Below are 22,657 nucleotides of genomic sequence, written 5' to 3' on the forward strand. Positions count from 1 at the left end.
TACCCACGTGCATGAACATGATTCTTCTACCAACAATATTGCAATGCGATTCTGCATTTGAACAGAACAAAGCTGCATGACTGAAGACAAGGATTGGTGTTTGAATGTATGTATACTGTTTTGTTTTTTTCTGTGCTCGCTTTACTTTTTGTTGTTGTTCTGCCTGTTGCATGTTGCTAAAACCTTTTGTTTTCTGCAGAGACGTCTTGATGGACGGTACAAAGAAGGAAGTGCACACATTTAACATCACTGTGCTGGGGGACACTGCTGTAGGAAAGTCCTCTTTGCTTGAGCGTTACACTCATAATGTGTTCAGTCAATTTATAGAATTGACAATAGGTGCACAGGCTTTCGTCCGCTCATTGAATGTTGAGCCAGGGGTCCATGTAAAATTGCTCATATGGGACACAGCAGGAGTGGAGCGTTGTAGGTGAGTACAAAACATTCCGTTCACTGCAGCAATAATGCCAATTAACGTTGTTATTAAATTAAAACATTGGATTAAAATGACACAAAACAACCTAATTTACAATACATCATGTTAAAATGTTTGGTCCAAAAAGTCCTATATAATTTTCTTGTTATGTTTCACAGTATGGCATTAATGTTATCCATCTCTATGAAGATAAGCACATTACATGTCAGATTCTCAGATCCGGGGAGCAGTGAGCACACCAATAATGACACCCCTAACTGAATAAATGAAATATGTATGAGTTTAATCCCAAACTGTTGAAGATTCCAGGCAAATCAGTCATCTCCATAGAGACGAGCAGGGGGCACCATTAGAAACGTTACAATGTATTGACCAAAATGTGACTTCTACTCTCTTTATGTTTAGGTCATTAACTCTCTGCTACTATCGCCATTCTGTGGGAGGACTGCTGGTGTTTAACATAGCTAGAAGAGACACATTTGAGAGCATAAAACAATGGCATGCTGAGTTGTGCAAGGTTAAGAGTGAAGTTGTATTAATGCTAGTGGGTAATTGGTGTGATGAGGTGCGCAGAGAAGTGAGCCGAGAGGAGGCGGAGAGGCTGGCCGAAGAACTGGACATGCCCTATGTGGAGACTTCTGCCAAAACCGGGCAAAATGTCAGCGAGGTATTTGAAAACCTAACTCGGCGCATTTATCAGAGGCTGAGTGGTGATGCTGCACACGACTTAAAGGGTGAACATTGCTAATTTTTTTTTTTATCTCTTCAAAAACATACATGTTTAACAAATAAATCCTGCATATAGGCTTAAACTTTATTTAGGCATTCTTCTCTCAAAACTGAAAACACCTTCCACCTTGTGATGTCATTGAGTGGTGATACAGGAAGCGCGCCTCTGTTTTCAATTTACATAAAATTTCACTAGAATTACTTTGAATAATTTTAACCCTGGAATTGCCAAACTTTGAAGGTACATCTATTGTTTTAGCCTTGTTGTAATTTCTTGACTCCTCGGTATACCAGAAGATATTGTAGGCTTTCAACTGAACAAAATATAAAACAAAATATTTACAACTGTAACAATGGTTATTCTACTGTATTGTAGAGTTGTAGAGTTCAATTAAAAACATCAAAACTACTCGTTGGTGATGTCACAAGGTGGAACAGAGGATTTTGAGTTTCAGAGATGAAGACAGTATAAAAATGCAGGATTACTCAAATGTGTGAATGAAACAGAAAACTGTTGTTTGACATGTTTTGATGAGATAACAACTTTCTAACACAGCTATTAGCAAATTTGTCTAATATAGGACCTTTAAGAATAGGTCACGCCACTACAAATTTACAGTAATAAAAAAGGATAAATGTTAAATACATAGATTTTTCATCATTTTTAACTAGACTGAAATACCTAAAGCACTATTGTGGATTGGAATTGTCAATTCTATACCAACTTAGGTTTACCCTCTATAATGTACATTGTTACTTTTTATTTTATCAGTGTGTAGACAAAACCCCATGGGGCTAAACTGCAATCTGTTTGAATTTGTGATGTTACATAGTTTCAACATTATTATTAACAGTCACCAAACATTAGCAACTGTACATTTCTAACAGAAATGTAACTCAAAATGGAAAAAAAGGTTCATTTGGAATTTGCATACCAAAACCTAACAACACATCATTACATTTTATCTCTGTTGCATGCACAATTTTACGACTGTATGTTGATGGTTAACTGTAAATAAGGCACAGGGTGACGATACACTGCATTTGTTGGTTTATTGGCAAAAAAAAATGCAGTCATTTTGTTGTGTTTTGTCAGGTACAATAAAAATGAATTTATAATGTGTAGTAGACAACACTTGTGTAATGATGGTTGCAAAACAACAAATTCATGTAATAAAAATCTAATGACAAAAACAATATCCTACCCAAACCAGATTTGTCTTCATAAAAAAGAAAATAAACCATAAGAAATACACAATAAGTACAACAGCTCAACGTACAGTCTTGCTACTTTTTGGTTGTCTTGCGGATCAGTGCCATCCTCTGAAATTAAATTAAAAATAATTTAGTTCACATAAATATGCATGTTTGTATCATCTTTGACAGATTGAGTGGGTTTAACATTTATTTTTTTGTGCTGGAAATTAGATGCTAGCTGTTTTACCTGTTTATGTGCCTCTGTGGTGCAAGCTTTCTTAAATGGTCGAATCTCATCTGATCCATAACCAGGAATCCACATGTTCCATTGGCGCTCTAGAAAACACAGTGCAATATTAAGTAAAGCCTGTTCAAACACAACATTTAACATATGACAAAATTGACTTTTACAGCTATAGCCTTAGAATTTATTATTTATACTTCAAAATACACATGAAATACAATTACTACAGCCTTTAGTTTTGGATTAAAAAAAAAAGTTGGTGGTGTACAATGTTATCTAATTGCTAAGTACACTTAACAAATATAATTTAAGTAAAACCTAAGCACTGGTATACACACATTCTCAATTTCTGTATTCCAGTGTGTAATAATGACAATAGTGAAATCATTATTTTGACAATAATACACAATACTGTTTCTATGTACTGATAATCTACCATGAACTCACCTAGATGTAACTGAACATCTTTCACCTCCAAAGTGTTGGATTTGCGATGGCGTGCCAATTGACAGGCAGCTGTCACTACACTTTCAATAAAGTCATCAGCAATTTGCAGCAGCATCTGAGGAATAGAAATGGAAGTAGTAAATTAACTATTATTGAGGAATGGATTAAATAATGTATATGTACATCCTTTTGTATGGTTTAATCTTAAGATAAACCTCACACTCACAGTAGCAGTAAGTTCAGCATGTTTGTTCAGTGTAAAATTATAATAAACGTCCAAGTATTAAAAACTGCCATTCAATCTCTGAAAAGTCCAGATATGTATTTAAGCGTAAGAATAAATAAGTGTCTGATAACCTAATACATAGCACAAATGAATAGTTTATATGTGATATCCCTATGCTTTTAACCATGCCACTGCAGCAACCTAAAATTTAGACTAGTAATAACAATTTAATAGTTAAGTTTGGTCAGTTCCCATGTAATTGTAATAACATAATTACACAAACCTCCTCCACATCTTCATCCAGCTGCTCATTTGGATCAATCTCTCTGACCAGGTCTTGTAATTTCTTTTTAGAGAGAACCTGAGGGGAAAAAATAAAAATCAGATGATCAATGCTGACTGACGTGAGGGAAAATGCTTTCATAGCAAGAATTTTAGACCCACTCACTTGGGACCCTTCTGGGCTACTTCTTCCAGCAGGACCAGCGGCTGTCAAAACCTTAAGAGCTGGAGTCGTGCTATTCGCCATGCTGTAGCAACAACCAGTTTATGCTCCTCTGGAAGTTTGGGGACGCAGATATGTCGAATCGGGGTGTCTCAGTTTCTGTTTGACTCGAAAAGAAAATCCAGATGTTGCTTTTTACAGATGCAGATATCCGTAAACCTGAAAGGAGGTGTTGTGTTGGTTAGCATTAGCATTAGCTCCACGGCTGTTATATTTACTCTATCTGTACTAAGAGCGGAAATGACATCCGCATATAATAAATCTACAACGTATTACAACATTACAACGCTTTAAACATCATGCATCTGGTATAAGAGACGATGAAATAAAACAAAAAAGCGAAAGTGGCAGAGGTGCTAAAAACATTAGCATTTGCCGTGAATGCTAACACATACGGGAAATCCAACGCTCTAATCCGTAGCAGATCTGTATGTGCATAAGGCATTGACATCTTACCATAAAATAAACACTATCTGTCCATTGTTTGTTGAAGTTGCTTGAACTGTTTAAGGATGTCACGAAAAATCCAAAATCTGATGCCACGAAAAAGAAACAGCATTTAGGCTGTTGTTTTTTTCTGCACTTCCGCCCACTGTCCTTCTATTTCCGGTGACAATTTTCCCATTTTCTTGTCTGCTCCCTGCTGGCCTATTTGTAAACTGACTCGCTAACCGTAATACTATGGTTAGTAGCCCCTACAAAGAGCTGAACATTTGTTTTGGTTGTCATATGACCAGTATATTGCCTATCATCAGCGTATAACCTGCCAAAATGATAACAGCTAGCAATCTGACAGCAATCTTTAGCATACTATGTTACTGTCATAAAACAAAAATAATTTGTTAACGTGTCAGCATGTTTTTCCCTTTAAACTAGTTCAGGTTACCCGCAGATCCATCAGAGGCCAAATGAAGCGGGCATCTGTGGGATCTGAAGGAAAATGGACACGCATTTATGCCATTATGCAAGCTTAGACCTTTTGTTTATCACTTTTTATTTGATCATTTGCTGAGACTGTCATTCCTTTTTACACACAGACGTCACGGGGAGCGCTTTTTTTTATTTTAGTGGACCTTTTTTCTAATTTACCTTAACGCTTTATCTTACTAGAAGCAAGAATTCTTTCAGAAGGATTGTCATTTGAATCCATGTTTAATTACCACACACTGTTGTTTTTTTGAACACTTGAACTTCCTTAACAGGTGAAAACGAAAGCCACGCCTCCTCTTGTATAAGATATAAGAAACGACGACATTCGTCTCTTAACCTGTGCGCAGACAAAACTTGTGTTTTTATCTCTACAGCCATGAAAACTCTGCTACCAGCTTTGGTCATCGCCCTGTTTCAAGGCAGCTGTGGTAAATATAATACATATATGTATTTTTTTCTGTAGAAACAATAGTTTGGGCCTATTACTAGTCATCATGCGTAGGTTTATTTATTTTCTCGTGTGGTTTTAGGCTATAAATCGCTCTCAAAGAATTTGTACTGCGTATTTACTTGTATTGAGTCCATTCCTGTTTTGCTGGTCTATAGCTAGACAGGATATAGAAGTAGACTTTATTGTATTATTTTGTTTGTATAATTTATTTAGGCTATTTATTTATTTTGCAGCCAGTTGGGCTACATGTTCCTCTTTTGTAGTCTGTTAGTCAACTAAATTGAAGTGGAAAGTATGGCTATAAAGACATTGATAATACACTATCATTTATTTTACAAAAGAAAATCTTTATATCACATTGCAACATCTTGGTTTTTTTTATACAAACTTGAAGAACCGGTTAGTGTTGAGACATTTCCCCTGCAATAGCCACTATTCTCAGGAACAAGGAAAGGTTGTGTTTTAGGTCTACATATTTTGTTTTGGTTTCACTTCCCCTCATTGTTTTTATGTTGTGATCTAATCAACCTGTTCTCTGTCCACAAACAGCTACTCTGCTCATCAGAGGGCAACCTGAGCTTGCACTGGCTGGGAATCCTTACAGGGTGGAATGCCTGCTGGAAGACTCTGAATACACCATAGACAATGTCCGAATGGAGCATTATGTAAGGCAGATTATGCATTTTAAGCCTGCAAACTTAATAATGGGTGCATGTTTTCAGATGTCAGTTGAGGGGCACCATGTGTGAAATAATCAGGACCTTCTGGTTTATTCAAGTGATCATTTCTTTGTCTCCTCAGTGGGGCAATGAATGGAGGGCCATAAGCAAGGACAGGAGTGGCTCAAGGTGCTTTTATCCAGTGACGATGGCACGGGCAGAGGACAAAATTATCCTGCGTTTTGGCTTTATGTCTCCAAGACAAGTGGGACCTTATCGCTGTGTGTTGGACGGCCCCAATGTGACTGCTCCAGAGTACACTGAGCCACTGAATGTTACCTACCACTGTAAGTTATGCTTTTAGGAAAGTATTAAAGGAGACATGCTCTGCTATTTTTTATTTTATTATTATATATTTTTTTGTCAACTTCGGTTGCCACCTTTTTCAGTCAGGGAGCTCCTTCCATTATTGAGTATCATGACTTCTGTGCCAGGCCTTAATAAAGACATTACAAGAATGTTTTAACACACACAGTATATGATGGCAATGAAGAGACGGGGATTATCGTTTCTGCAGTTCAACAGAAAGTCAATTGACCTGTTTATATTACTAAGCCGTTTTATATCAATATTGCACATATTATCATAGTGACATAGTTTATTACTAAGTACTAAAAACTGTTGTAGATATTATGTTATGTATGCAATGAAGGATGCCTTAAATGCTCTCCTTGGCATAGCTTAGATTATCAGTGTCCTCTATCTTCTCAGTGGCCATCAAATGGAGCATAATGCCGTTTGATGGGCCTCTCGGACTCATTGGGGGAATCAATACTAGGCAAAGATTAGACTGGACTAAAGGCCTGCAGAGACAGGGGGAGGGCACCCGGACTTCGGATGGACATGGACCATCTACTCACTATGGAGGACAAAATGAGCCATTATTCACAACACTGCTTTTCTAAAGACCTCCAGAAGATGAAGACTATTATCATTCTTATTGATTGCTCTGTAGAGCCACTACCACTGGGAGGCATTCACGCTAAAGTCTTTAAATGTACTTTAAAATCTGTTTATTGCTAGAAAAATGTGGCCAGTCAGTTTTACCTTTCCTTTGTGATAGGATATTGACATTAGTACAAAACATCTACATTTACAATCTGATGAAAGGTTTATATTTAGAGTTTAATTGCCGTACTAAACAATTCTCTCACATACAACCCAGCTGCAGCAACATTTGAAATGAATTCTACAGATGAATAGTTAAGGACTCCATGTTGCATCTGTTTTCATATGCACAATGTACAATTCATTGAAATGCATGCATATTTGTAACAGGTATGGCTAGTGCATTTAGAGCATTTCATTTTTATTTTTACACTGTTCTTTGTAACTGATCCCATGACATCCTTAATAGATAACAGTCACAGCTACAGTCTTATTGTATATAAACCCTATGTCATTCCTGTTTCATGAATTCCAACTGATCACCTGCTGTGTCCCAGACTTGTATGGACCATGGATATCCCGGGAAGGAGACAGCAGTTTACTCGGTGACACACTCACTGTGAAAGCAGGAGACAACATTGTGGTGAACTGCAAAGCTGCGTCGTCCGAAGACCCTGAAATCTCCTGGTACAAGGAGGTGAGGAGGTTAAGGAAGGGGGATACTTTATCTGTCTGTATGATCTTTTTTTCTCCTATAAATTTTGGGTTTGTCCATTTTCCTTATCCAAGTAAATCTTTTTTTTATAATTACAAACAATAGAAAGTACATGGATTTTAGTTATATTTTTGGTTTGGAAATATTTGGGTTTTTCAGGAGTTTTTTTGTCCCAAAAATGATTAAAAAAAGAGCAGAATTCACAACATCTCATACCTCTATCAGATGATTTATACTAAAAGTGTCCTGTAGCTGTGAAGCATACATATTCTTCTCACAGACCTTGTTCCCTGTGTGGTCCTGCTCCTCCACACAAGTGCTGTGCTGTTTAAGTGACCGGTTGGCTCTAGCCCACAAGTCGCGGGGGATTGCAGCTTGCCCACTTACACAGGATTAATAGTTTAATGAGGTCTAGACAAGAGCCAGTCAACCTGAAAACAATTATGTGGATAGATTCCTAATGATTTTTGTAGTGTTTGGTTAACCACCATTGAATTATTCAACTGGCCTCTTCTCAAAGCTGAGGAGCCCACGCCCCTGGGAAATTAAGATGTCTCTGAGTGAAATGCCACAGTGACAACAGACATGTCGGACAAGAAGAAGCTAATGAGTCAGAGGAGACGGCGTGCCCTTGTGGACGCGAGCTGCCACTACACTTTGAGCTGTCACTTAATGACTATTGTCGCTCGGAGCGACAGGTGAGATGACACCATGAAAGAGGAGGGCGTTTGGGGAATATCCAGACATAATTGGAGACTTTCTCCTTTTGTTATGCTTAAGATAAGTACCCCTAGGTTAATGTGCTTATTTAAGGGTCATTGCTAATCTGTATTTCAAAGGGCTTACAACCACAAATCGTATTCAGTGCACATTATACTGTTCATACAGTTAATTACCATAGATTCATGCACATCCCTTGTTTAAGTCTCTAAAACAGTTGGAGTAAAAATAAGCACAGCTGAAGTTGGCACATGTCAAGGCACTAGTTTAAAGTGTGCATAAAGTGTGCTGATGTTTGCAGAGGAGTAGATGAGATGACTGGCTGAAGTCTTTTTCTAGTCTGATTCTAGTGCTGTGTGTGTGGACTGTACTGGTGTGAGGCCTCTGACAGACAGAAGCTGCAGGCATGCGGCCCTCACACTGACAGCAGAACATGGGCAGGAGCAGGCCCGCGCTCTGGGAGCCAGTAGATTTGCATAGAGAATGCTGCTTTGGCCAGACCTGGTCTTTATGGGAAATCCTCTTAATTCAGATCCATTCAAATTGAAATGGACTTTGTTGGCAGGGGCTGCAGCTCCCAGGAGCCAAATCATTTACATGGTGTAATGTCTTTTTTTTGTACCCTCCTCTCCGTTCGTTTGTTTTCCAATCCTTGTGTTTGGCCTGTTATTTGTTTCCTCCATGTCAGGTTCTGTCTCATAATGGTGCTGCTATTTTTGTGTCAACAATTCCTGCTCCCCTGCCATCTCATTAAGCTGTGTGTTAACAGTGTATAGTTCCACATCATTCTTCAGTGGTGCTCTATCTGGGTTATTGACTTGTGTTGATGTGTCCTATTACTGCCATTACAGCTCAGGTAAATATGACACTTTTGAAGAATTGGGACAAATCTATCCAGGTCTATGGATAGCAAGTTTGTTATGTCATAACTTATTTTCATTTTGGCCTAGATTCTTAACATTCTACATGATAATAGTCCACAATTACATTAACTGTACATTATGTCACCTTCTTGCTAATATTGTTTTCAGAACAGAGAACCGAACACACAGATTAAAAAAAAAAAAAAAAAAATTATATATGCATAATGAATATGTACTGTCTTTCAGGGCGATGACTGGATCCTTCCGTCCGGTGTGCTCACACTGAACAATGTGAGTGCCCTGGATGAGGGCCGCTACACCTGCACCACCAGCCACCCCACCATCAGCTCCCTGAGCAGGAATCGCACCATCACCCTCAGTGTTCTGTCAAGTAAGCACACAACAGGATCTCCTACTTTCTTTTATGACTAATAGGAGAAGCAGTTGTCAAATTTTTAGGGAAATCCAGAAGCACCTAAACGTCATAATGAAACTGAAAGTGTTCACATTTTATGAGCTGTGAATAAACATACAACACAACGCTGTAGCCTTAGGTTCTGTTTTATATAGTTAACTAAGCGACCTAAACAATAGTAGGGTTTATTGTTCTAAATATTACAATTTATCAAAAGTAAATGTTTAATAAAACATTAATAAGACATAATTCACTATTCAAACTAATGAATAGTGACAAAATTAAAGGTTTCATTGACTTGAAATTTCTAGAATGTCAAAATCTTAAAGGGCAGGTTATTATGCAAAATGTTGGGTTTTTTTTGAGCATTCAACCATGTTATAACATAACATATGTTTCCTCATCATAAACATGCCTGAAGAGGTTTTATGTATGTTTCGGTAATTTTGCAATCTCTCCCGGGCCCTACTGGAACCCTCCTTACAGTTAGCTGTGAGAGTCAGTCCAATGCTCAGCTGACATCATCCATGCTCCCTCATGACAAGTCTCTATAAATATACAAAAACATGATACAAAATTGTACACAACAACTTTACAAACCTGATGCGATGTGCAGTAGTTTCGTTAACAGAATGATTGTGCTGTGATAGCATTCTGAAGGGGGAGTGACTTGGCGCAGAGAGCAAAGAGAGGGGAGACTCAAGTCAAAAACGGATTTGAAACTTAAAAAACATGTTAACACGTTGTTTTCAGCAAATATAGCATTTTCAAAACAATATAAGGTAACATGGTGATATGAAAATATGTTACGTGTTAGCAGTTAATAATCCATAGAAGTAAAATACCCTCTCTTAAAAAAGGTTTATTCTGTCTTCAGTTTTAAACTCAGAATTCATTAGTAATCAATTGCTAATTGTCAGTTAATTGTCAATTCTAAATATCAAATGTGATGTCCGAGTGTGAATAAACAGTGGGAACAAATAATATTGTATGAAACTGGACTTATTAAATCAAAACATGCCAGGATGAAACCAATAAAGCCCTTTATTTTCCCCACAATACAGCATTTTAGCTCTCCAACTCTCACCTGACAATTGTTTCAAGTGAAGAATAAATTCGATTAGCACATCTACAGCTAATCTCTTTACCACTGACCTTTGAGACGACCAAACTCCCATAATGCGCTGCATTTTTTAAACACCTGTTCTTTCTGTTTCTTTGGTTTAAATTATGCAACTTTTAAAAATGCAATTACGCAACTGCATGTTATTTATTATGGTTGAGTTATCTTATTACTGCTGCAATTGACTCATTGGTCACAGTGCTGGGTATAATATCAGAGGAGCATGTACTAATTAAAAAGGTAGTAATTGTGAAACAAAGGGGTAGTGTTGGCTCATTCTTAACGCCCCTTTGAGCAAATGTAACATGTCACTGGAGCTATGTTGTATTGAAATCCTGCTACTAAATAGTGCAATCAAACTCCCACCTCAGCAAAAATGTTATCTACTTTTTAGGGCTGTAAGAGGAATGTTAAAGAAGACCTATTGTGCTTGTGTCTGCAATATAGTTATAATCTATGACACCTGTGGAAAAACTGCAGTGCTCAATAAGAGCAGACGTTGCCGTAAACATCACAATAAAGAGCCGTGTAGCTGTCGGCACCTCTGATGGATAGCTGCACATTACACGAGCAAGCAGTGGATTTTTTTTCCTTTGCACCAAAGGACAAGGTGGCACTGCCAAATCCTACATGTATCAGAGATTAAGAAAATAAAATTTGAGAACAAAGTAAATAGAGAGCAGTGGAGCAGCTGCGGTGAAAAGGAGATAATCGCTAAAATGGTGTCTTGAAAATAAGTGATTAAATATTGCTCAAACATGCACAAATCACTCCAAATACAACTTCAAATGAGTAAATGGTGAGAGGAAACAACTATAACATGGTTAAATGCTTTGCCTTCAATGTTTCTTTTATTACTCATGACTAGGGATGTGCCGATACCAATATTGGATCAAATACTCATGCAGAAACTGACAAATTAGTTGGATTGGGTTCAGTTTCATGATATCTGTTAAGATGATACCCTGCTTGGGCCTTGAATTGGATGTAATAAGTCTATTTACAGGCTGATTTTGGCCTAGAATGTCTTATAATGTTTGAACTTCTATTCATATGAATCTGTTCTGTAGTCATTTGAAGGATAAATAACAGTTTCGTAACATGGTTTATGTAATAAGTTAAATGTGTTTTAAAGAAATAAGTTCAATTTTCCATCCAATACCACCGGTTGATATCAGCAGACACATGATATCGGTGTCAAAACTGAAAAAACTGGATCGGTGCATTCCTACCTCTGACATACCACTACTGTCTTTCAGGGCTACAGTGGGCCATGTGGAAGATTAAAAGAATTGCCTGCTTGTTCCCTCGTCATGAAGGTAAATTTATTGATGAAACTATAATACAAGTGTGTACTGTGTGGAACTGGGATGTGATGATGTCCTCGCTCTTACTATGGCTGCTTCTGAGTCCCATGGAATTCCAGTCTCATTCACTATTTAACATTCTGTTTTGAACAAAGCTGTTTTAAAAAAGCTACAAAAAATAATTAAAGTGTGTTATTCCTTTGGAAAATAATTATTGTATTATTTGTCACAATATAATCAGGGCTAAAAATGCTAAAATAGACAATTTACAAGAAAAAAAAAAGTTTCACCCAAAGTCCCTGTTTGTGCTGTGTCTATGGAACTCATTTGGTTACCACTACCATTGTTACTTCTACTACTATAGAGTAAAAGATCACTATCATCGCACAAATGTTAAAACTGTAAAATAAAACCTATTGTTCAAAGCTACTCTAACAGCCTGGTGTCCTGACCTGCAGGCAGACGGATTAACGACAGCGTCAGACAGGAGAAGGGAGAGGAGAGGAAGTGGGATCTGGACGGGAACACAGAGACCATCCTGATAACGGCAGGGGCCTCGGTGGCCTGCCTTGCGATCATCCTCTCTATGACCGCCTTCTTCTGCTTCTGTGGCAAGAAGATCAAGACCAGCAAAGGGCCCATGTAAGATGTGTTTCCTTTTTTTTACATTAAAGATGCACAATGCAACTTTTGGAGATGTTATTACTTCACCTGAAAATTCTCACAGTATGAATTTAAATGTGTCCATCGAGCATTCATTTTATTATGGGTGTTTAAATACCTTAAAGATCTGCATTCTTGCATTCTCTCTGTGGGTGGGCTCTCCTCTCCGCAGAGTTGACCTGTAATATCATTTGGTAGCGTCATCTTTTTGCCTCCATGGAAATTGATACGTTTAATGCCATAGTGAGGCACCTTCTAGAAAATGTCCATGGACAAGAGCAGGTGAGGGACTCTACCAGAAAAGTTACATAGTACATCTTTAACTTATACTGTAGGAGGCACCTGTACTTTGCTGATGCTTACAATGTGACCAAAAAATAATCACAATTATTTCCTCATGTTGATTGTCAATTAGATTTTTTTTTCTTTTGACTAATAAAATAATAAAAATGTCTAAGTAGTAATTTTATGGACACAGACAATGCAGACTGTAAATCATTGTCATTTAACACAAAAAGATCAATTTATCCTTCCAAAGTCCAAAGTCTGTGGACCTCTTGATTAAAAAGATAAAATCATAATGCTTAACCCACGAGGCAACCCATGTACCACAATTTGAGAAATGCTGTGTTACTATATACAGTAACTTGAAAGTAGCTTGTAACAATCAGCAAAGTTCTCATCACTTTCATCCATAATCATTTCTTTAAGTAATGAGTCTACATGAGGTGTTCAGAAGAATCATTTCTAAGAATTTTGTAAAAATACATGATTAAAGGTCTATATTACACAAAATGGTTGGATGTTATAATGCTGTTACCTCCTCAAAAATATTGTTGTTTTTTTTCTTCTTGTGAGTTGTTTTGTTTCATTCACACATGTTTGAGTAATCCTGGTTTATGAATGAAATAAAACTCCAAGTATTTTTTTTATGAGATAACAACATTATAAAAGATCAGAAAATAACATAATATGGGCCCGTTAAACAGTTTCCCTCAAAAACAAAATATATCCGGCCTTGACCCCACATAACTTCCCTCTGTACTTCTTACTGTCACCCTAAATCCTGTTCAAATGGATTATATGTCCTGATGGTGTTTTGCTGAGGTATACACGCTCTCGCTACTATTTTCCCTAACTCAGCCACATTCCGCCTCCTGCAGTTTGACTTTCTATTACAAATATGGCTATAGCTGCAATATTTCATTCTGTCTCATGCGATCGTTGCGAGGCCATTGGAGTGTGTGCGTGCCAGCGTACACCTTGGCGTAGTTTTCGCTGTGGTTTTGTTATGATGCCAAGCTCATACTCTCGAACAGCTTTCGCCACGCCATACTGAGCTGTAGACATCCGACTGTGTGCATTTTAAATAGACTATGTTTTAAATTTCAAAGTGGGAGAGGTTTCACCTTCTTGACCTTATCTTTGATCTTCTTTTGCCTTGCTAAAAACTTGCTCTGTGCAGATATACTTGCGTAAGATAACTACAGCACTCGATTTTGGCACTAAGGAATAGACTCAATACTCAATACCAATTCTGTTTCTATATTACCATGTTGTCTTATATCTGTGTTATCCTTCAGTCGTCCAGGTAGGTTCCATACTGATCCATGGGTTTATACTAGATGTGATCTTATACTTGTTCTGAGACAGGTTCATTTCTGCCCTATGATTGTGACGTTTTATTGATACTCAAATGAGTATTGTGTTTCAATACTAGTTTTAGTATCAATTTATCAATTAGTATCTGATTTTTGATACTTTTGACAACCCTACTTTAGAGTAGGGCCGCAAGATTAATAATAATCAAATCAAAATTGCAATTTCAATGGACGGAATTAACAAATTACAAAAGCTGCAATTTCCTGCCCTAATTTCCTCCACAAACAACAACATATCCAGCCTTTTTCTGCTTAAAAACTGCTAACCCTGTAGTTTAGATTTAGACAAATTTGGAAATGTGATTCTTGTATTGGTTTGTCAGTTTATATTTCAGTCATGTTTAAAATCTGAACTTTGAACAGAATCCTATGATTAAAACAGAAATCACAAATCTAATCACAATCACACTGCTTGGCTGTTGAATTGCAATTAGGTATTTTTTTCCCAAATCGTTCAGCCCTACTTTAGAGGAATGTCTCTAGTCCCAGGCCCTAATGAGAGCTGATGTTACATGAACAATGACATATAAACCAGATTGTCACTGACTATTGCTAATGAGGAATTTCAGTGACCTCTCTACAAAAATGCAAAATCTATCTGTCCTTTTATCACAATGATCCCGAAGTATACAAGTAAAAGCCATATTTATTTACTTCCTTAACTGTGAGTGGGCTTGTATCTCCACAAACCTGACCTTATTTGGCATGGAGGAGGGCCTCCTCCTGCTTGTTTCTATGGAAATGGTGTCCCTTTGGCTATAATATTCCACAGTAAGGCATAAAATGTCCATGGAGAATGTTCCAAAGTATGGTTTTTATTTTATATTTCCATGGAATCCTGCAGGAGATGTGCAACCTCCATAAAAGTTGTACATACTGCACCTTAAATGCCATACTTTGTAACATTCCAGGCAATTCTATAACATTGCCATGGAGACAAGCAGGCGCCAAGCCTCCATTACATAGTGCTACAATAATTTTCATTCAGAATATGGCACAAAATGGACAGAAACATATTTAGCTTTTCATAAAAAAAGATTTCCAAATGGCCCCAGAATTAAAGAACAAATACTGTTGTGAGAAAATAGGGCAATAATTTCTAAAGCTAGTTAGGAGCACACTGGCTAAAGTAAGCCATTTATTATCAGCTTCTTTAAAAAGCACACCTTAATGCAGGATGTAACAGTCCCCTAATGCACAGTGTAACCCCACATGGCTCTAGTCATTAGCTGCCTCTCTGTACCTGCTGAAAAATGCTTTATTTTCCAAATTTCCACTATATCTACCCATGTGTGCAAGCTAGACACTGTGTATGCGCCGGTGAAGCTCAAAGAAAATGGCCTTTTTAATATCCAAGGCCAAGTGCAGTTCCATTTCTTTGTGGAGTCCATAATTTCCTCACTTATACCTTTTCTGGCGCCTACTGGGAGGTCGATATACAGATAATCACGCTCTTCTGTCTTCTCCTCTTTCTCCTCCTCAGCGATGACCACTCGGCGAAGAAGCCCATCTACAAATCCAGCGTGGAGTCTGTCCCTAGCACCTGCGGGGACCAACAGCCTCTTGTGTGACGGCACGTGGGCAGCTAGGAGGAGGATGACGGGCGCGGGGGAAGATGGAGGAAGATAGGAGCGAGATGGAGTGGGTGGTCTGTGAATGAGGAATGGGGTTAGAATGGTACTTAAAAAGGTGAGATAGGGCTGGTATGAATGGTTGGCGCTCTGAGGGGAAGGACGGATGAGATGCAGAGTGCCAAAAGAAAGAGAACAAAATCGAAATCAGTCACAATTCGGGTGTAGAAAAAAAAGCTGAAGGGCAAATGATTGCTTTAGAAGCCCTTTTTTTCGCTTATGGGTGTGGGTTGCAGTAGCTACGCATTGGCGGACAAAAGGAGGGGCAATTTTCTTTTCATTTATTCGTCGGCTTCGGAAAATGGCGAAGCGTCTTGCGGAGTGTACGAGGTAAAGACTCCTAGCAATTCTCGGCACACATAATTGCTCCACTGTGATTATGAATGAGCCATTTACGTAATAGGACTGGGGTTGTTTAGCTGATTTTGTTCCCTCTCAAACTACCCCCTTTATTTTTTCCCAAGCGCAACCTGCTTTGAAACATCTGCGAGGTTGTTTTGTTTGAAGCATTTTGTTTTAATGGCATATTGCACTTTTTATATTCGCTTTTTGCACATATTAAATGGATTTGAAAACCATTTGCTGTCCTCCCGCGTGTCATTGATTTTGCTTTATTTCACAGATACAAAAGACTAGGGGGAGTATTGACAACATGTGGAAAGTCAAAAACAGGCGTGTATTTTCTCATTTCGGTGTCATCTTAGGTCCACAGTAGATTGTTTACCAACCTGTGTCTCCAGGCTGTGGTCCACAGCTTTGACCTTTTCTCAAAGTGAACTGCTTGCCCACTGGTAAGCACAAAAGCCCCTCAGAGTTCACTGCGGCTTCAACGTGTGATGGAAGTACCGTCACAGACAGACAAGACTTTCACACATTTTTTTTGTGCTACAAACAGGAAAGAAATCTGCTATATGGGTATTATCCCCAAAGAGGATTGCAATAATCCAGCCACAATATGACATGGATATGTACTGACCTTATTCCACCCACTTTTGCCTTTAAATGCTACTAAACTGCACTTTCTTTGTGGTGGCACTTTCAGGTAAGTGCGAATCCATCATCAATCTATCAATCAATGGACAATTTGTGAAAAGTTTTGCCGCTAAAATATGATATAAAGTAGGTTGATTTGTGTAAAACATTCTATGTTCATGTAGAATGTCAATGCTGCACTTATTCTCTGGAAGGATTTAAAACAGCTCAGTCGTCCATATAGAACTTATTTGCTGTCCAGACCAGCAGCCTCATGCAAAATAATACAACCACAACAATGGTGACGCACGGCAATTTCTGGAATAAGTTCTGGAAGAGGTTATTGCAATCAGATTTTAATTAATTCTTATTTATTATTTTAATTATTAGAAATAAAATGTAAAGCTTGAAGTTTGCTTATCTTGTCCGGGATCAGAATACACACTTCTTCAATACTTTACGAAGATGTAAATGGTAAATGGTTACATTTATAAAGCGCTTTTCGACCTTCAAGGAACTCAAAGCACTTTACATAAAAGAACCACTTACCCATTCATACACATATTCATACAGTGTACACAGACACTGGGGCGAGCAGGGTTAAGTGTCTTGCCCAAGGACATAATGACAGTATTCATCCATTTATTCCAGGCTGTGGATCTGACTGCTCTACCAACAATATTTTATGATGACAGCAGGATTTGAACCGCCAACCTTCACTTCAGAAGATGAGCAATATGAGTCTGATCACCAGTGAATCTCCCTGTTTTCAGATGGGTGTGATTAGGTAGATTAGCAACAAGCATGGTACAGCGTTTCAAAACAAATATGGCTGCTGATGAGGGAAAGAAAAAAAGAAAACAACATTGCGGATTCTGCAGAACTAAACTGTTAATCTGAGGTTAGAGGGGTACTATTTAGCGGTTTCATTTCACATGCGTCACTGAAAAAAAAATGGTCTGGCTCGAGGGCATGGGGACCAGACTGATATTTATGTGTACTAAAAAATACATCATTCTGGATTTGACAGGCAAGGACTAATGAGCGATGTGGTAACTAGTAACCACATCACGTCACTTTATTGAATACCTGTTTCTGAAACTTTGTAAACCGCTTACTAGAACTTTACACAGGATTTTAAGTTTTTAAATGGGTTCACGTGATGCCAATTCTTCATGAAACCAAATCAGCTATTGAGTCCATCTACATACAATTCATACATATGTTTGATCTCTTTGTATTAAAAAAGTACAATCCTCCAAAACATTGAATAAAACAACACATATCATTCCAGCTTTCATATTATTGTCAGGCTGTCTTCAGGTCTTAATATTCCCAAATCCTCTTAACAACACTACTTCATTACAAATCCCTAGTTAAAAGAACAGACCCTGCACATTTGACCTTGAAACTTCACCCACTTCAACGCAACTAAGCAGATTTAGCTCCCGTTAGCCTGCAGCTAGACGAGATCTCTCTAAAACAACCATCACAGTCTACAACTTCATCTTTTTAATTTTCTCCTCTGCTGCCTTGTAACCCCTAACACCAGGCCCGACGCTACTTATTACCATAACTGTGTTCATAATGGCGAGGATTTCATTACGCTTGTCTGGAGAAGTTATATGTAGGGCTTTATGTGGCTTTTATTACCGTTGCGTGGTTGACCGTAGGCTGCTGTTAATAATGGGCGAAGCTGCAGTTTAACAATGACACTCTATTAACGAATGCATGCACCACAGAACACAGCCAGGGAGATATTCAACTGATTATTCAAGGCACCCATGTACAAGAGGCTTTCTTCTGCTGCGGCAAAGACAGTGGTGGAAAGAGGATGGAGAATTTGTACTTGAAATGCCAAATGTGTACTTGAGTAACAGTATAAAATATGAATGAAAAATGTTACTCTAAGGGTGCGTTGGGCTGAAACAACCAACAAAGGTCAAATGTGAACGCAATCTTAAGTCAATCTTAAGTTACCAGTTACTTTTTTATGCAATTTATGTTAGACTCTGATACACAACTTGATTAATTAATACATTTAAAGCTGAATTGTGTTGTTTTAAACTGTAATCCATGTATTCTTTGAGCTCTGGTCAATCAGAACAGGAACAATTGCTATGATTTTAAATGTAGCTAATTACATTTAGCTATTATTACAATTATATTACAATTACAAGTCCCTAGTGATGTTTCATTTTTTGATTTAGCATTTTTATACAGATGATATCAGTCTGGTCACCTCTCTCTTTGTAACGCCTCGAGCCAAAATCCAAACACATGTGCAATCAGATTTGTCTGTTTCAGTGATGCATGTGAAATAAAAGAGCCCATTGGTCACCTGTCACCTGTCTACAGAAATCTGCAGTGTTTTTTTGTTTTTTTTCTTTCATTTTCCCCCATAAGCAGCCATATTTGTTTACATACGAATGGCGTGTGCTGATTGGCTAATCCACCTGCCAATCACCACTGACCCCTCTCACATTTTTATAAAGTATTGAAGAAGTGTGTATTATGGACCCCAGGCAAATAATTACACTTGCAAGTATAGTTTTTTTTCTTTTTTTTTTTTAAAGTACCACAAAAATTACCCTAAAAATGTACTCCATTACAGTAACGAGTAATGAGTATCTGTTATTTTCCACCTCTGGACTCAACACAGTACATAGGTCAACCCCAAAAGAAAAACTGTACCCACAACTATTTTCTGAACAAAATAAAAATAACAACAGGAGCAAAACACTCAACACTGGACAATGTTGAATTTAAACTCCAAATGTCAGACCACAGCCAGTCAGTTCTGCCCTTTGAGTCGACCATGAGTGAAAAGAGGCACAGCAGCTTTTGTGAGCTCAAGGGTCTTTGGAAAAGGAAAGATAATGTATTAGCCGATCTGTCCCAGGGGTTGAGAGGATGCACAAAATGAAGTCAAGTTTACAATGATGTTTTGACCTTGATTCAGCCTCATGGACAAGGCCAGTGGTTTCCTACGACAACAAATGGAGAAGTGGACAAAGCGAGTGCGGTGTGCAGGTGTGAGACCAAGGGAAGTCATTAATGATGGTGGAAAGTATGTGAAAGGCTGTATTTAAAATGGAGGATGTATGACGTGGTGGAGAGTCTGAAACAGAGCTCGATTTCATTATCACCACTGTAATATCCTAAGTAAATACAAAATGTTCAGTTTGGACATTTTACTGAAGATCTAAGAAAACTATTAAAAATGATCAATAACGCAGCTCCACCTTTACTGAAAACACGTATTAAACTCTGCCCTGAACATACTACCCGATCCACTTTGTCCACATAGTTCAAAACGATTCTTGGCCTTGGCTCAAACGGCTTTTTCTTTTCAAACCATCACACAGTGGAAAATCCGCTCCAGACTGTCTGAAATTGTCTCTAGATCTTAATAATTTTTACTAGAAATTTGAAAAAGCGCATTTTAATTAATCAATCTAGTTAATTTGCACTGCTCTGTTTTAACATCTGTGTGGACTGTAGGAAACATCATGTATTTGATATGGTGACATTTTATTGTATTTTACTGCTAATGTTAATGTTAATTGCTAGTCTTATAATGTAATATTAATGAAGTGTGTATTTTTAACGTGTGTTCACCTGCCCAGGCACTGCAGATGGAAAGCAGCAGTAGCTAAATCTGGTCATCTTTTCTTTTGTAAGATTAATGAATACTGTAATGAAAAAAAAATAAAAAATTCAGACAACAACATTAAATCACACTATATCTGTGTAATCCCTCATTTGTCCAGGTCTGTTCAATAGTGGCACATGGGTGTATGTATACTAATCTCTCTGGTCTTATACTTATTCTCCTACCGCTCAAGATCCTTCTAAATCTATTCAGGAAAGTTCATTTCATGTGACCTTTTAATATTGATACTTGTTCAAATAAGTATCTGGTTTTGATACTAGTTTTAGTATCGATTAGTGTGTTTTTTGACAACTCTACTATACAAAGATGTTATTGCGTTACCTGTAATTTTCCACAGTATGGATTTAAATGTATCTATCTTGCTTTTTTTTTTTTTTTTTTTTTTTTTACAATTTTTCAGTTACATTTTTCAACTCAGTTTTTCAAGTGTAACAAAGTGTATTGTTCTGACGTATAACTTGGCCTGGTTGTGTCACCTTGTCTCCATGGTGATTTATGAGTTTAGTGCCATGCTGTGGAATATTCCAAGAAAACTATATCATCTCCATGGAGACAAGAAGGTGGCGGACCCTGCTCCAGAAATATTTCATAGTTCAACTTTAAATATTGTCTATTCCAGTCAGTCTCAAAGTCTGCAGTGCCACTCCACACATGTGAGTAAATACGAGATTCTAGTGGCTTTTATGGGTATACATGCATATTTGGTGATTTTTTTTGTGATGGGAAAACAAACTAAAAAGATGCCAGCGTTAGTAGACACAGCCCTCTGTTTACCTTCTTACTGTAAATGTGCCTGACCTAATATCTGTTTGGCGGTTCACGTCTGGTTTTACAAGTGTATAAATGCTGTCATGTGCACATGTTTGTAATGTTCTGATATCTGTGCGTTTGTTAAATGCTGTTTGGCCACAGTCTGCTGTGTGAAGAGGACAGTAGTTTGTTCTGTTTTGTCATGACTGTACAGTTGAGTCCATTTCGATGAGTTTGAGCTCTGTGGAGGATAATAGTTTATAACGCTGGCTCTTGGTACATTTGGTGATTTGCCAAATAAAGCTGAATTGAGCTTGTTTTTACTGTAAAAACCGCTGGGGTGGATTTTTGAGGACTGTTTTCTTGGCAATTTAATTTAGTTACTTTATCTGGCAATTAGTTACTTTCATTACACAGTAACACCATTGCTGACACAATTACTTTGAAGGAAAAGTAACAGATAATTATAACTAATTACTTTTTTAAGAATCTTGCCCAACACTGGTGTAAACAAACTTTGGGGGTCCCTCTGCAATGCTCTGAGGCCCCCCAGGGGCCCCAGGACCCTACTTTGGGAACCACTGGTCTATTCAACACATAATGTTAGAGATTAGAGAAGCAGATGGGAGTTTGGACTTGATAATGGTGTGAATGAAAAGGGGTCAGTGAAATAGCAATTCATTGCAAAGCAATATTATTTTTGTAAATTTGGTTCAGTTTTTACTGTGAAAGTTGCAGATTTTGGACCAGTTTTAAAACCCCCCACTGATTTTAAATTGAAACTACATCAAAATTATTTTTTGGGACCTGGAATTTTCAGACATTTCTTTCACAGCTTCATTTGAAAGAGACTGTTTTATGCTTTGAGACACTTCAACAAAGCAGTTCTTGCATGCTTGACTTTTTCATGAAATACTTTCTGTTTCTTGTAACAGTACAAAAATATGAAAAACAGAAACTCACTGCTGTAGTGCTAACATGGTATTTAGGTGGTCCAATATGTTCCATATATGTGAAAGTGACTTTTTTTTCCCTTTCTTGTTTTGTTTTACTTAATAGAGTCAGCACTTACTGTTCTGTTCTGTTCTCTTGTGTCATGCATATTTCAGCCTTTAGCATTTACAAACAACATTCTTAAATAAAACTTAACAGAATGAAAACACACTGAAACACAAGGCTAAAAACTATCAGCATCAGAGTCATTGGAATGCAGATCACTATTCACTTGAAATCTGCAGAAAGACCAGAATAAACAAACATTCATCTAGCTCTTATCATACAAAACTGTAGCAAATTGAATTCAACATTGACAAAGTACCAATTTTCACCACTGGTTTGATTATATATGTCAATGAATTTGTAAGGCAATTAAAGTCTTGGAACATTTTT

The 22,657-nt window shown here is 37.6% G+C and overlaps 3 protein-coding genes across 3 annotated transcripts; 2 read left to right on the forward strand and 1 right to left on the reverse strand.

Annotated features, from left to right (window-relative positions):
* Positions 1–37: 37 nt before the first annotated feature.
* LOC117384167 (ras-related protein Rab-39A-like) lies at positions 38–1,461 on the forward strand. The gene is made up of 3 exons (XM_033981451.2): positions 38–106; positions 200–430; positions 842–1,461. The coding sequence occupies exons 2-3, from the start codon at positions 210–212 to the stop codon at positions 1,182–1,184; spliced, it is 564 nt and encodes a 187-aa protein (XP_033837342.1). The 5' UTR covers positions 38–106; positions 200–209; the 3' UTR covers positions 1,185–1,461.
* A 743-nt stretch (positions 1,462–2,204) lies between these two features.
* On the reverse strand, positions 2,205–4,384 carry taf12 (TAF12 RNA polymerase II, TATA box binding protein (TBP)-associated factor). Its single transcript, XM_033980941.2, has 6 exons — positions 4,241–4,384; positions 3,728–3,943; positions 3,563–3,640; positions 3,054–3,168; positions 2,610–2,698; positions 2,205–2,488 (listed from the first exon to the last, which is right to left on the reverse strand). Exons 2-6 carry the CDS (start codon positions 3,806–3,808, stop codon positions 2,453–2,455), a joined length of 399 nt encoding a protein of 132 aa, XP_033836832.1. The 5' UTR covers positions 3,809–3,943; positions 4,241–4,384; the 3' UTR covers positions 2,205–2,452.
* Positions 4,385–5,019: 635 nt separating this feature from the next.
* Positions 5,020–16,448, forward strand: si:ch211-79k12.1 (uncharacterized protein LOC568891 homolog). The gene is made up of 8 exons (XM_033981604.2): positions 5,020–5,142; positions 5,715–5,830; positions 5,967–6,171; positions 7,330–7,469; positions 9,317–9,461; positions 11,868–11,927; positions 12,374–12,557; positions 15,723–16,448. Exons 1-8 carry the CDS (start codon positions 5,091–5,093, stop codon positions 15,808–15,810), a joined length of 990 nt encoding a protein of 329 aa, XP_033837495.1. The 5' UTR covers positions 5,020–5,090; the 3' UTR covers positions 15,811–16,448.
* Positions 16,449–22,657: the final 6,209 nt, after the last annotated feature.

Source organism: Periophthalmus magnuspinnatus, chromosome 16 (genome assembly GCF_009829125.3).
Source record: "Periophthalmus magnuspinnatus isolate fPerMag1 chromosome 16, fPerMag1.2.pri, whole genome shotgun sequence".
Taxonomy (NCBI): Eukaryota; Metazoa; Chordata; class Actinopteri; order Gobiiformes; family Gobiidae; genus Periophthalmus; species Periophthalmus magnuspinnatus.